At 49.8% G+C, this 14601-nt stretch overlaps 1 protein-coding gene across 1 annotated transcript in view; it reads left to right on the top strand.

Annotated features, from left to right (window-relative positions):
• LOC121555626 (anoctamin-1-like) overlaps window positions 1-14601 on the top strand; it is a 252274-nt gene that overhangs the window by 102490 nt on the left and 135183 nt on the right. Inside the window, exons 12-13 of the mRNA XM_045215172.1 lie at window positions 8491-8651; window positions 10299-10381. Of these exons, the coding sequence (XP_045071107.1) occupies window positions 8491-8651; window positions 10299-10381 (244 nt within the window). The remainder of the gene's footprint in view (window positions 1-8490; window positions 8652-10298; window positions 10382-14601) is intronic.

The raw sequence follows: 14601 nt of genomic DNA, 5'->3' as shown, positions 1-14601 counted from the left end.
AAGCACTTTTGAAGAACATCCAGGCATCCTCTACTGATGGAATGAGGTCAATATCCATCCAGGATACCCGGGCCAGGTCAATTAGAAAGGCCTGCTCGCTGAAGTTTTTTAGGGAGCGTTTGACAGTGATGAGGGGGTGGTTGTTTGACCTGCGGACCCATTACGGACGCAGGCAGTGATCGCTGAGATCCTGGTTGAAGACAGCGGAGGTGTATTTAGAGGGTAAATTAGTCAGGATGATATCTATGAGGGTACCCATGTTTACGAATTTAGGGTTGTACCTGGTAGGTTCCTTGATCATTTGTGTGAGATTGAGGGCATCTAGTTTGGATTGTAGGAAGGCCGGGGTGTTAAGCATATCCCAGTTTAGGTCACCAAGCAGTACGAACTCTGAGGATAAATGGGGGGCAATCAATTCACATATGGTGTCCAGGGCACAACTGGGGGCTGAGGGGGGTCTGTAGCAAGCGGCAACAGTGAGAGACTTATGTCTGGAAAGGTGGATTTTTAGAAGTAGAAGCTCAAACTGTTTGGGCACAGACCTGGATAGTATGATAGAGCTCTGCAGGCTATCTCTACAGTAGATTGCAACTCCGCCCCCTTTGGCAGTTCCATCTAGACGGAAAATGTTATAGTTGGGGATGGACATTTCTGTTGAAACCACATCAGACGATTACGTCGGCAGACCAGTCGTGATGGATGCGGGGTTTGTGTCAACACTAGGAGGTCCCGTCTGGTTGACAGAGATGTAGATAGCCGGGAGATGGGCCTGGTTCGAGGCTAGCTCAAGGCTAACTGGTACGTCGGGACAATGGTAATTAGCCAACAACAGCCATTCGGTTGCAGCTAGCTAGTCGCGATGGTCCGGTGTTAAGGTCCAGTGATTCAGTGATTCCGGCAGAAAATCCAATATGCTCTGGGTCGATAGCACGCTGTGCAGACTGGCCGATAATTGTTCAGGCTAGAGCTGGCTGGTAGGTAGTGCAGGCCACGGACAGTGGTGAAGACCGCTAACGGTGGCTAATAGCAAGTAGCTAGTTAGCTGGCTAGTTTCAGCCGTAGGTTCTTGATAAAAATAAAGAAATAATAGAATCCGTTCCACATTGGGTGAGGTGGGTTGCAGGAAAGTATATTTTATTAAGTGATGGAAAGTGAGAGAAATATATAACAAAAAAAGACACACAAAAAAAACAAACAGGCTATTTACACGAGGACACAACACAAACACAACCACACTACTACGACATCTTGGATTAATTAATACCATGATCAAGCATTACGTCAGTTACCGTGATCAAGCACTATGTCAGTATGAAAAAAATTAAATGTATGCACTCACTAACTGTAAGTCGCTCTGGATAAGAGCGTCTGCTAAATGACTAAAATGTATAATGTAAATGTCAGTTACATAATCATTATTTCAGTTACCATGATCAAGCATTATGTCAGTTACCATGATCAAGCATTATGTCAGTTACCATGATCAAGCATTATGTCAGTTACCATGATCAAGCATTATGTCAGTTACCATGATCAAGCATTATGTCAGTTACCATGATCAAGCATTATGTCAGTTACCATGATCATTACATCAGTTACCATGATCAAGCATTATGTCAGTTACCATGATCAAGCATTACCTCACTTACCATGATCAAGCATTACCTCACTTACAGTGCATTCAGAAAGTATTCACACCCCTTGACTTTTTCCAAATGTTGTTACGTTACTGTCACGGTTAACTAAGCCAGAACCCAGAAGCAGACCAGGACAAGGTACGTTGAGACAAAGGTGAGTGTTTATTAATAGATTCCGAGTGAGGCTGAATAATCCAGGGAACAGAGCGGGTGGCGTGGATGGGTTGTTGAGGGTGCAGTGGTTGGTCCGGTACTGGCTCGGCAGCCGCCGACCATCAGGCAGAGGTTGGGTGAAGGTTCCGGGTGAGAGACTGCAGACAGAACAAAACGGAGGTCAGTACACAGCAAGTCAAAAAGGTGCAAAACAACAAAACTAACACTAATGGCTCAGAGACTGATACGCTGACAAACATACTGTTCATGGCTAACGATCCGGCAGGAACTGGATGTTGGGCCAGAGCCTAAGAAGGGTGATGATCAGGACCAGGTGTGCCGATTGCTGATGGGATGCAGGTGCGGAAAACAAGAGCGCTCCCCGGAGCGTTCCCGAACCCTCGGGAAACTGGAGATTACGAACAGGAACACTAGTCACCAGACAGGACCCGACTCAGACAGCCGGGATCGTCACAGTACCCCCCCTCCGACGAACGCCACCGGGCGGACTCCCCGGAGCGCCAGGATGGAGGCGGTAGAAGTCACTGATGAGGTCCGCATCTAGGACCTGTCGCCGCGGAATCCAACTCCTCTCTTCCGGGCCATACCCCTCCCAGTCCACGAGATACTGGAAACCCCGGCCCCGCCGTCTGGAATCCATGATGCGACGCACCGTGTAGGCAGGACCACCTCCGATCATCCGAGGAGGAGGAGGAGGAGGCGGAGGAGGCAACAGAGGACTGAGGAAGACAGGCTTGAGGCAGGAGACATGAAAGGTGGGATGGACTCTGAGCGTCCCTCGGTAGTTTGAGTCGAACTGCCACTGGATTGATCACCTTCTCCACCACAAACGGACCAATGAACTTCGGTAACAACTTCCTAGACTCAGTCCGTAACGGAAGATCCCGTGTGGCCAACCAAACCCTATCTCCGATGGTATAGGTGGGAGCGGGGATCCGGCGACGATTCGCCTGGAGCTGATACCGGTCCGAAACTCTAAGGAGTGCCTTTCTGGCCCGATGCCAGGTCCGGTGGCAACGACGAATATGGGCCTGAACAGAAGGCACTGAGAGCTCCTTCTCCTGAGAAGGAAACAGGGAGGTTGGTAGCCATACAGGCACTGGAAGGGAGACATCCCAGTGGCAGATGTAGGAAGAGTATTGTGGGCATACTCAACCCAAGGCAACTGAGAGACCCAGGAGGTGGGGTTGGAAGAGACCAGACAGCGTAGCGTTGATTCCATCTTCTGGTTGGCTCTCTCCGCCTGACCATTGGATTGGGGGTGAAAACCAGATGTGAGACTGACAGTAGCTCCAATGGCCAAACAGAAGGACTTCCAGACAGCAGAGGTAAACTGAGGGCCACGGTCGGAAACGATATCACTGGGCAAACCGTGGACCCTGAAAACCTCCCTAACCAGGATCTCGGACGTCTCCGAGGCAGAGGGAAGCTTGGCAATTGGCACAAAGTGGGCGAACTTGCTGAATCTGTCCACGATAGTCAGAACGACCGTGTTCCCCTCAGAAGCGGGCAACCCCGTGACGAAGTCCAGGGCCAGATGCGACCATGGTCGCCGGGGAATAGGAAGGGGGTGAAGTAGTCCAGAGCTGGGCCGATTGGTACTCTTATTCTGCGCACACACTGGACAGGCAGCAACAAAACCCCGAGTATCCTCGGCCATGGCAGGCCACCAAAAACGTCTGCGAAGAAACGCCATTGTCCGAGCCACGCCAGGGTGACAAGCCATCTTGCTGGCGTGGGACCATTTGAGGACAGCAGGACGAACCGACTCAGGCACAAACAACCGACCGGGTGGACCGTTACCGGGACCGGGCTGAGTCCGAAGGGGCCGCCAGCACCTCCTCCTCAATCTTCCACATAACTGCTCCCACGACGCAGTTCCGGGGGAGGATTGTCTCGGTCTTGGACCCACTCTCCTCCGTCTTGGAGAACATCCGGGACAAGGCGTCCGCCTTGCCGTTCTTAGATCCAGGTCGGAACGTCAGGGCAAACTTGAATCGTCCGAAAAACAACGCCCACCTGGCCTGACGGGAGTTGAGACGTTTAGCCGATTGCACGTAAGCAAGATTCTTGTGGTCAGTCCAGACAATAAACGGTTGCTCCGCCCCTCCAACCAGTGGCGCCACTCCTCCAAGGCAAGTTTCACCGCGAGAAGCTCCCGGTTACCCACATCGTAATTCCTCTCCGCAGGCGAAAGGCGACGAGAGTAGTAGGCGCAGGGATGGAGTTTACTGTCCGTGGAGCATCGCTGCGACAGGATGGCGCCAACTCCCACATCAGACGCGTCCACTTCAACGACGAACTGACGGGCCGTGTCCGGTTGAGAGAGAATCGGTGCGTTGGTGAATCGCCTCTTCAAATCCAGAAACGCTCGATCCGCCTCCGGATTCCACTTGAAGGTCCTGATACTGGAAGTCAAGGCAGTTAACGGAGCGGCCACACGGCTGTAATCCCGGATGAATCTGCGGTAGAAATTCGCAAACCCCAAAAATCTCTGGAGCTGCAATCTCGTACCGGGCTGGGCCCATTCCAGAACCGCTCTAACCTTCTCCTGGTCCATCCTAATCTCTCCCCTGGAGATGATGTACCCGAGAAAGGATGTCGTGTGGGCGTGAAACTCGCACTTCTCGGCCTTCACAAACAGGCGATTCTCCAACAATCGCTGCAGAACCTGCCGGACATGCTGGACGTGGTCGGAAGGTTCCTTCGAGAAGATCAGAATGTCATCCAGGTAAACAAACACAAAGAGACCGATCATATCTCTCAGGACGTCGTTCACCATACTCTGGAATACCGCTGGAGCATTGGTCAGTCCAAACGGCATCACCTGATACTCGAAGTGACCCATCGGTGTATTGAACCCCGTCAACCACTCGTCCCCCTCTCTGATCCGGACCAGGTGATACGCATTGCGTAGGTCTAGCTTGGTGAACACCGTAGCACCCTGTAAGGAGTCGAAGGCAGAACTCATCAAGGGCAGGGGATACTTGTTCTTGACCGTGATGTCATTCAACCCCCGATAATCAATACACGGTCGAAGAGAGCCATCCTTCTTACCCACAAAGAAGAATCCTGCCCCAGGGGTGATGACGAGGGACGAACGAGACCAGCAGCTAGGGACTCCTTGATGTAGGTCTCCAACGCCTCACGTTCAGGTCGGGAGATACTGTATAACCTTCCCTTGGGGTAGACAGCTCCAGGGACCAGGTTGATGGCACAATCATATGGTCGGTGGGGAGGGAGTGACAGAGCCTTCTGCTTACTGAAAACTTCCCCCAAATCGTGATATGTCTCGGGAACCAGGGACAAATCTGGGGGTTTAGCCTCAATCACCTGACTGGGAACCGAATGGGGGCAGGCAGTCTTGAGACAGTTAGCATGACAATCAAGGCTCCAACTCGTTACCTTGCCCGTCACCCAATCGAACGTGGGATTGTGTTCCTTCAGCCAGGGGTATCCAAGGACCAGAGGAACATGGGAAGACGGCAGAATGAAGAATGAAATCATCTCAGAATGATTCCCCGACAACCGCATCTTAACCGGTTCAGTCCTCATCGTGATACGTGCCAGACTACTGCCGTTCAGAGTGGTCGCTTCAATGGCTTCCGGCAATTGCTCCTTGGAAAGCCCCAGCTGTTCCACCAACTCGGCATCAAGAAAGCTTCCACCGGCACCTGAATCGATAAAAGCGTTAAGCGCTAAGCTCTGATTCCTGTTCACAAGGGTAGCCGGGAAACGGGGTCTGACAGAGGTACTGAGAGGTTGAAACTGGCTCGCTAAAAGTCCTCCCAACTTTAGCGAGCCGGGCAGTTTGACGACCGCCGGGAACAAGTGGAGATGTGATGTCCCGAGCTACCACAGTAGAGGCAGCGGTTGGTCTTACGTCTATGTTGACACTTGCATGGGTTCAGAATCGGGAGAGAGGACCTCTCCACTAATCCATTGTGGTGGAGAATGATCGACGTGTTCTGGTCCACCACCCGACCCGACTGGGAACTGAGAAGCTGATCGATTGGACGGACCCCATTGCTTCTCCCTCCTTCGCTCTCGGACTCGATTATCCACCCGAATAGACAAAGCTACCAAGCTGTCCAGGTCACTAGGCTCCGGATAGGAGATCAACTCATCCTTGAGCTGCTCCGACAGACCCTGGTAAAGGCCGCTTGCAGAGACTCCTCGTTCCACCCACTCTCCACAGCCAACGTCTTGAACTCGATCACGAAGTCGGCCACGCTGCGAGTTCCTTGGCGAAGCGAAAACAGGCGCCTAGCTGCGTCCCTCCCTCGGACGGAATGGTCGAAGAGCTTCCTCATCTCGGCCGTGAACCCCTGGTATGAAGCCATGCAGGGATCCTGTCGTTCCCAAACGGCTGAAGCCCACTCCAGCGCTCGACCACGCAGCAACTCAATCACAAAGGCTATCCTAGCCTTGTCTGTGGCATAAGAGTAGGGCTGTAGATCGAACACTAGTCCACACTGCATAAGGAAGGAACGGCATCTTCCCAGCTCCCCCTCATACTTATCCGGCGTCGGAACCTTGGGCTCACGGATGGACACAGCTTCAGAAGCGGCAGGCGAGATGGATGAAACCGGTAGTGGATCCTCCACCGGACACTTGCGTTGGTTCTGGACCTCCGTCAGACCGGTAGAAAGGTTCCGAACTGACAACGCGATCTCCTGTAGTACCGTGCTATGATGGCCCAACATCTTCTCCTGCTGGGTAATAGCATGGCGAACAGAGTCCAGGTCCGCTGGGTTCATTACTGGCCGGATCGTTCTGTCACGGTTAACTAAGCCAGAACCCAGAAGCAGACCAGGACAAGGTACGTTGAGACAAAGGTGAGTGTTTATTAATAGATTCCGAGTGAGGCTGAATAATCCAGGGAACAGAGCGGGTGGCGTGGATGGGTTGTTGAGGGTGCAGTGGTTGGTCCGGTACTGGCTCGGGCAGCCGCCGACCATCAGGCAGAGGTTGGGTGAAGGTTCCGGGTGAGAGACTGCAGACAGAACAAAACGGAGGTCAGTACACAGCAAGTCAAAAAGGTGCAAAACAACAAAACTAACACTAATGGCTCAGAGACTGATACGCTGACAAACATACTGTTCATGGCTAACGATCCGGCAGGAACTGGATGTTGGGCCAGAGCCTAAGAAGGGTGATGATCAGGACCAGGTGTGCCGATTGCTGATGGGATGCAGGTGCGGAAAACAAGAGCGCTCCCCGGAGCGTTCCCGAACCCTCGGGAAACTGGAGATTACGAACAGGAACACTAGTCACCAGACAGGACCCGACTCAGACAGCCGGGATCGTCACAGTTACAGCCTTATTCTAAAATGGATTACATTTTTGTTGTTTTTCCTCATCAATCTACACACAATACCCCATAATGACAAAGCAAAAACAGGTTTTTAGAAATGTCTGCAAATGTATTAAAAATAAAAAAACTGAAATATCGCATTTACATAAGTATTCAGACCATTTACTCAGTACTTTGTTGAAGCACCTTTGGCAGTGATTACAGCTTCTAGTCTTCTTGGGTATGACGCTACAGGAAAAATACACACATAATAGTACAATTGGTTAGAGGGCTGTAAAACGGCATCTCCTAGTCTCCCAGTCCCTCTGCTGAAAAACATCCCCACAGCATGATGCTGCCACCACCATGCTTCACCGTAGGGATGGTGCCAAGTTTCCTCCAGACATGATGCTTGGCATGCAGGCCAAATAGTTCAATCTTGGTTTAATCAGACCAGAGAATCTTGTTTCTCATAGTCTGAGAGTCTTTAGGTTTCTTTTGGCAAACTCCATGCGGGCTGTCATGTGCCTTTTTACTGAGGAGTGGCTTCAGTCTGGCCACTCTACCATAAAGGCCTGATTGGTGGAGTGCTGCAGAGATGGTTGTTCTTCTGGAAGGTTCTCACATCTCCACAGAGGAACTCTGGAGTTCTGTCAGAGTGACCATTGGGTTCTTGGTCACCTCCCTGACCAAGGCCCTTCTCCCCCGATTGCTCAGTTTGGCCGGGCGGCCAGCTCTAGGAAGAGTCTTGGTGGTTCCAAACTTCTTCCATTTAAGAATGGAGGCCACTGGGTCTTGGGGACCTTCAATACTGCAGACATTTGTTGGTACCCTTCCCCAGATCTGTGCCTCGACACAATCCTGTCTCGGAGCTCTACGGACAATTCCTTCGACCTCATGGCTTGGTTTTTGATCTGACATGCACTGTCAACTGTGGGACCTTATATAGACAGGTGTGTGCCTTTCCAAATCATGTCCAATCAATTGAATTTACCACAGGTGGACTCCAATCAAGTTGTAGAAACATCTCAAGGATGATCAATGGAAACAGGATGCACCTGAGCTCAATTTCGAGTCCCATAGCAAAGGGTCTGAATACTTATGTAAATAAGGTATTTCTATGTTTTATTTTTAATACATTTGGAAACATTTCTCTAAATCTGTTTTCGCTTTGTCATTATCAGGTATTTTGTGTAGATCAATGAGGATTTTTTATTTTTTAAAATCTATTTTAAAATAAGGCTGTAATGTAACAAAATTTGGAAAAAGTCAAGGGGTCTGAATACTTTCGGAGTGCACTGTCCCATGATCAAGCATTACGTCAGTTACCATGATCAAGCATTACTTCAGGCTGTGTTTATGGGTTGTTTTTGTGTGTTTCAGCCAGGAGATGTGTGATGACAGTCTGAACTTCACGATGTGTCCACTGTGTGATACAGTGTGCGACTACTGGAAGCTGAGTTCCGTCTGTTCGTTGACTCGCGCCTCATACCTGTTTGACAACGGAGCTACCACCCTCTTCGCCATCTTCATGTCCCTCTGGGGTATATATATATATATAGAACTACTTTCCTGCCCCTACCTACTCCCTACTGCCCCTACCTACCCCCTACTGCCCCTACCTACCCTCACTGCCTCTACTGCCCCTACCTACCCTCACTGCCTCTACTGCCCTACCTACCCCTATACTGCCCCTACCTACCCCCTACTGCCCCTACCTACCCTCACTGCCTCTACTGCCCTACCTACTCCTATACTGCCACTACCTACCCCTATACTGCCCCTACCTACCCCCTACTGCCCTACCTACCCCATAATGCCCCTACCTACCCCCTACTGCCCCTACCTACCCCCTACTGCCCCTACCTACCCTCACTGCCTCTACTGCCCTACCTACTCCTATACTGCCACTACCTACCCCTATACTGCCCCTACCTACCCCCACTGCCCCTACCTACCCTCACTGCCTCTACTGCCCCTACCTACCCCCCTACTGCCCCCTACCTACCCCCCTACTGCCCCTAACTACCCCCCTACTGCCCCTACCTAACCCCTACTGACCCTTCCTAACCCCTACTGCCCCTACCTACCTCTACTGCCCCTCCCTACCCCTACTGACCCTATCTACCTCTACTGCCCCTCCCTACCCCTACTGCCCCTACCTACCTCTACTGCCCCTCCCTACCCCTACTGACCCTATCTACCTCTACTGCCCCTCCCTACCCCTACTGACCCTACCTAACCCATACTGACCCTATCTAACCAATACTGCCCCTACCTAACCCCTACTGACCCTACCTACCCCCCCTACTGCCCCTACCCCTACTGACCCTATCTAACCAATACTGCCCCTACCTAACCCATACTGCCCCTACCTAACCCATACTGCCCCTACCTAACCCCTACTGACCCTATCTAACCAATACTGCCCCTACCTAACCCCTACTGACCCTATCTAACCAATACTGCCCCTACCTAACCCATACTGCCCCTACCTAACCCATACTGCCCCTACCTAACCCCTACTGACCCTATCTAACCAATACTGCCCCTACCTAACCCCTACTGCCCCTATCTAACCAATACTGCCCCTACCTAACCCCTACTGACCCTATCTAACCAATACTGCCCCTACCTAACCCCTACTGACCCTTCCAAACCCCTACTGCCCCTACCTACCCCTACTGGCCCTATCTAACCCCTACTGACCCTATCTAAACCCTACTGCCCCTACCTACCCCTACTGACCCTATCTAAACCCTACTGCCCTTACCTACCCCTACTGACCCTTCCTAACCCCTACTGCCCCTACCTACCCTTACTGCCCCTACCTACCCCACTACTGCCCCTACCTACCCCTACTGCCCCTATCTACCCCTACTGACCCTATCTAAACCCTACTGCCCCTACCTACCCCTACTGACCCTATCTAAACCCTACTGCCCTTACCTACCCCTACTGACCCTTCCTAACCCCTACTGCCCCTACCTACCCCACTACTGCCCCTATCTACCCCCCTACTGCTCCTACCTACCCCTACTGACCCTATCTACCCCTACTGACCCTACCTACCCCACTACTGCCCCTACTTACTAGCAACAAATTAAGCTAACTACCTTTTATGGGCTTTTGCCACTGAGAGTTTTGATACATTTCAGGTCCTTTTAACGTTTGTTTGTTTGTGTGTTTAGCTGCTTTTTTTCTGGAGCACTGGAAGAGGAGGCAGATGTGTCTGAAACATGCCTGGGATCTGACCAGTTTAGAGGACGAGGAGGTAGGACCAGACACCTACACATACCGACTTAAATGGCATGTTAGCGTTACTAGGGTCATGGCCTGCTGCTCTATGTTGTCAAAAGGTGAAGGGGACCAGCTCATCATCTTTGCAGATTATCCTCTTAACACATAAACACCACACACACACTGCTCTCAGGCAGCATGCATATAATTTTATTTGTCACATGCGCTGAATACAACAGGTGTAGACCTTACCGTGATATGCTTACTTACAAGCCCTTAACCAACAATGCAGTTCAAGAAGTAGAGTTCCGAAAATATTTACTAAATAAACTAAATAAGAAAATACCCCTACCTGAGATTTAGTTCTTGTTAAAGCAGTGAGCTGAATAAAGAGCTGCTTCAGGGTCTGTTAAAGCAGTGAGCTGGATAAAGAGCTGCTTCAGGGTTTGTTAAAGCAGTGAGCTGGATAAAGAGCTGCTTCAGGGTTTGTTAAAGCAGTGAGCTAGCTGGGTAAAGAGCTGCTTCAGGGTATGTTAAAGCAGTGAGCTAGCTGGATAAAGAGCTGCTTCAGGGTTTGTTAAAGCAGTGAGCTGGGTAAAGAGCTGCTTCATCGTCTTTTTAAAGTGGTGAGCTTGATAAAGAGCTGTTTCAGGATCTGTTAAAGCAGCGAGCTGGATTAAGAACTGCTTCAGGATCTATTAAAGCAGTGAGCTAGCTGGATAAATAGTTGCTTCAGGGTCTGTTAAAGCAGTGAGCTGGATAAAGAGTTGCTTTAGGGTCTGTTAAAGTGATGAGCTGGATTAAGAACTGCTTCAGGATCTATTAAAGCAGTGAGCTAGCTGGGTAAATAGTTGCTTCAGGGTCTGTTAAAGCAGTGAGCTGGATTAAGAGCTGCTTCAGGGTCTGTTAAATTATTGAGCTGGATAAAGAGCTGCTTCAGTGTCTGTTAAATCAGTAAACTGGATGGATAAAGAGCTGCTTCAGGGTCTGTTAAATTATTGAGCTGGATAAAGAGCTGCTTCAGTGTCTGTTAAGGTAGTGAGCTAGCTGGAAAAAGAGTTGCTTCAGGATCTGTTAAAGCAGTGAGCATGCTGGATAAAGAGCTGCTTCAGGATCTGTTAAAGCAGTGAGCTAGATGAATAAATAGTTGTTTTAGGATCTGTTAAAGCAGTGAGCTGGATAAAGAGCATCTTCAGGGTCTGTTAAAGCAGTTAGTTAGCTGGATAAATAGCTTGTTCAGTGTCTGTTAAATTAGTGAACTGGATAAAGAGCTGCTTCGGGTTATGTTAAAGTAGCGAGCTGGATCAAGATCTGCTTCAGGATCTGTTAAAGCAGTGAGCAAGCTGGATAAAGAGCTGATTTAGGGTCTGTTAAAGCAGTGAGCTGGATAAAGAGCATCTTCAGCGTCTGTTAAAGCAGTGAGCTGGATAAAGAGCTGCTTCAGGGTTTGTTAAAGCAGTGAGCTGGATAAAGAGCTGCTTCAGCGTCTTTTTAAAGTGGTGAGCTTGATAAAGAGCTGTTTCAGGATCTGTTAAAGCAGCGAGCTGGATTAAGAACTGCTTCAGGATCTATTAAAGCAGTGAGCTAGCTGGTTAAAGAGTTGCTTCAGGGTCTGTTAAAGCAGTGAGCTGGATAAAGAGTTTCTTTCGGGTCTGTTAAAGTGATGAGCTGGATAAAGAGCTGATTCAGGGTCTGTTAAATCAGTAAACTGGATAAAGAGCTGCTTCAGTGTCTGTTAAAGCAGTGAGCATGCTGGATAAAGAGCTGCTTCAGGATCTGTTAAAGCAGTGAGCTAGATGAATAAATAGTTGTTTTAGGATCTGTTAAAGCAGTGAGCTGGATAAAGAGCATCTTCAGGGTCTGTTAAAGCAGTTAGTTAGCTGGATAAATAGCTTGTTCAGCATCTGTTAAATTAGTGAGCTGGATAAAGAGCTGCTTCGGGTTATGTTAAAGTAGCGAGCTGGATCAACAGCTGCTTCAGGATCTGTTAAAGCAGTGAGCAAGCTGGATAAAGAGCTGCTTTAGGGTCTGTTAAAGTGATGAGCTGGATAAAAGCTGATTCAGGGTCTGTTAAAGCAGTGAGCTAGCTGGATAAAGAGCTGCTTTAGGGTCTGTTAAAGCAGTGAGCTAGCTGGATGAAGAGCTGCTTCAGAGTCCTATTAAAGCAATGAGCTAGCTGGATAAAGAGCTACTTCAGGGTCTGTTAAAGCAGTGAGCTATCTGGATAACACACCCTAAAATAGTTATTTAAGGTAGTGAGCTAGCTGGAAAAAGAGCTGCTTCGGGTTCTGTTAAAGTAATGAGCCAGCTTGAAAAATAGTTTATTCAGGGTCTGTTAAAGCAGTGAGCTGGAAAAGAGCTGCTTCAGGATCAATTAAAGCAGTGAGATGGATATAGAGCTGCTTCAGGGTCTGTTAAAGCAGTGAGCAGGATAAAGAGCTGCTTCGGGGTCTGTCAAAGCAGTGAGCTGGATAAAGAGCTGCTTCATGTTCAGTTAAAGCTGTAAGCTAGCTGGAAAATAGCTGCTTCAGGGTCTATTAAAGCAGTGAGTTTGATAATGAGCTGCCTCAGGGTCGGTTAAAGCAGTTAGCTAGCTGGATAAAGAGCTGCTTAAGGGTATTTTAAAGCAGTGAGCTGGTTAAAGAGTTGTTTCAGGGTCTGTTAAAGCAGTGAGCTGGATAAAGAGCTGATTCTGGGTCTGTTAAAGCAGTGAGCCAGCTGGATAATGAGCTGCTTCAGGGACTGTCAAATCAGTGAGCAGTATAGATAAGTGCTTCAGGTTCTGTTAAAGCAGTGAGCTAGCTTGATAAAGAGCAGCTTCAGGGTCTGTTAAAGCAGTGAGCTAGCTGGATAAAGAGCAACTTCAGGGTCTGTTAAAGCAGTGAGCTGGCTGGATAAAAAGCTGCCCTACCTAACGCCTTCTGCCCCTACCTACCCCCCTACTGCCCCTACCTACCCCTCTACTGCCCCTACCCCCCTACTGCCCCTACCAACCTCCTACTGCCCCTACCTACCCCCTACTGCCCCTACCTACCCCCTACTGCTTTACCTACCCCTATACTGCCCCTGCCTACCCCCTACTGCCCCTACCTACCCCCCTACTGCCCCTACCTAACGCCTACTGCCCCTACCTACCCCCCTACTGCCCCTACCTACACCATACTGATCCCATTTTCCCCTACTGCCCTTATGTACCCCCTTAAATGTCCCTGTCTTCCCCTACCTACTCCCCTACTACCCCCCTGCTGCCCCTACCTACCCCCCTACTAACCCCCTGCTGCCCCTATCTACCCCCTACTTTCCCTGTTTGCCATTTACTAGCTGTGCTTGTTTCAGGAGGTGGGTGAGGGCTGTATTTGCAAGCCCATTGGAACAAATAGCAAATTTTTTGCACATTTCTGTCAAGAAGAGAGACACGGAAGCCCAGCTAGTGGAGCTAGCATGTAGTCTCTCTCCCATGACTGTAAGTCGCTTTGGATAAAAGTGTCTGCTAAATGGCATATTATATTATATTTTTAGTTTCAAATGGTAATGAATGTTTTCAACGCTGCAGGAGCTGTGTTTATTTTGCTCTATTCCGGGACAATGTGGACCGTCCGGACTTTCAATATAGCAAATGTTTGCTTGCAGAGGACTACAGGGGTGAAGTGGTTTGTCACGGATTCTGCCGAGACTGCTCCTCCTCCTGGTTCGGGCAGGCTTCGGCGTTCGCCGTCCCCGGAGTACTAGCTGCCACCGCTCCATGTTTCTTGGTGTGATTGCTTTCGTCTGTCTTTTACACCTGTGTCCGTTTGTGTGCTGATTACTTGTCCTATAAGTTCCTTGTTTTGCTTAGGTTAGATTGTGTGTTGTTTTTCGCCTGTCCGTTGTGCTGCGTGTTTTGTACCTGTTTTCTTGGTTATTTGTTTTACGCATAGTTTGCGTATTTTGCTCGCCTCTGTTTTTTGTTGAGGCCGTTCTCTGTATTTTTGCCTATTGGTAAACTTCAGTAAACTTTGTTGGACTAGCTTCGGTGTCCTGCGCCTGACTTCCACACACCTTACACCTCAGCCCTTGACAGAACAGCACACCATCATGGAGTCAGCAGGAGCAGTGGCGGCACCCAAGTCGCTGGAGGATCGGATCAGCGATCAAGACACCATGATCCGGCAACTTGGGGCCGCCATGAACGAGGTGTCCAACACTCTGCGCCGGTTGGTGACTGGAGAGGTGCCCACGCCTTCTCACACCATCCCATCACCAACGGCCAGTCCT

The sequence above is a fragment of the Coregonus clupeaformis genome, unplaced genomic scaffold (genome assembly GCF_020615455.1).
Source record: "Coregonus clupeaformis isolate EN_2021a unplaced genomic scaffold, ASM2061545v1 scaf0384, whole genome shotgun sequence".
Classification (NCBI taxonomy): domain Eukaryota; kingdom Metazoa; phylum Chordata; class Actinopteri; order Salmoniformes; family Salmonidae; genus Coregonus; species Coregonus clupeaformis.
Note: the sequence above shows the minus strand (reverse complement) of the source record. Positions and strands in the feature narration are given on the sequence as shown.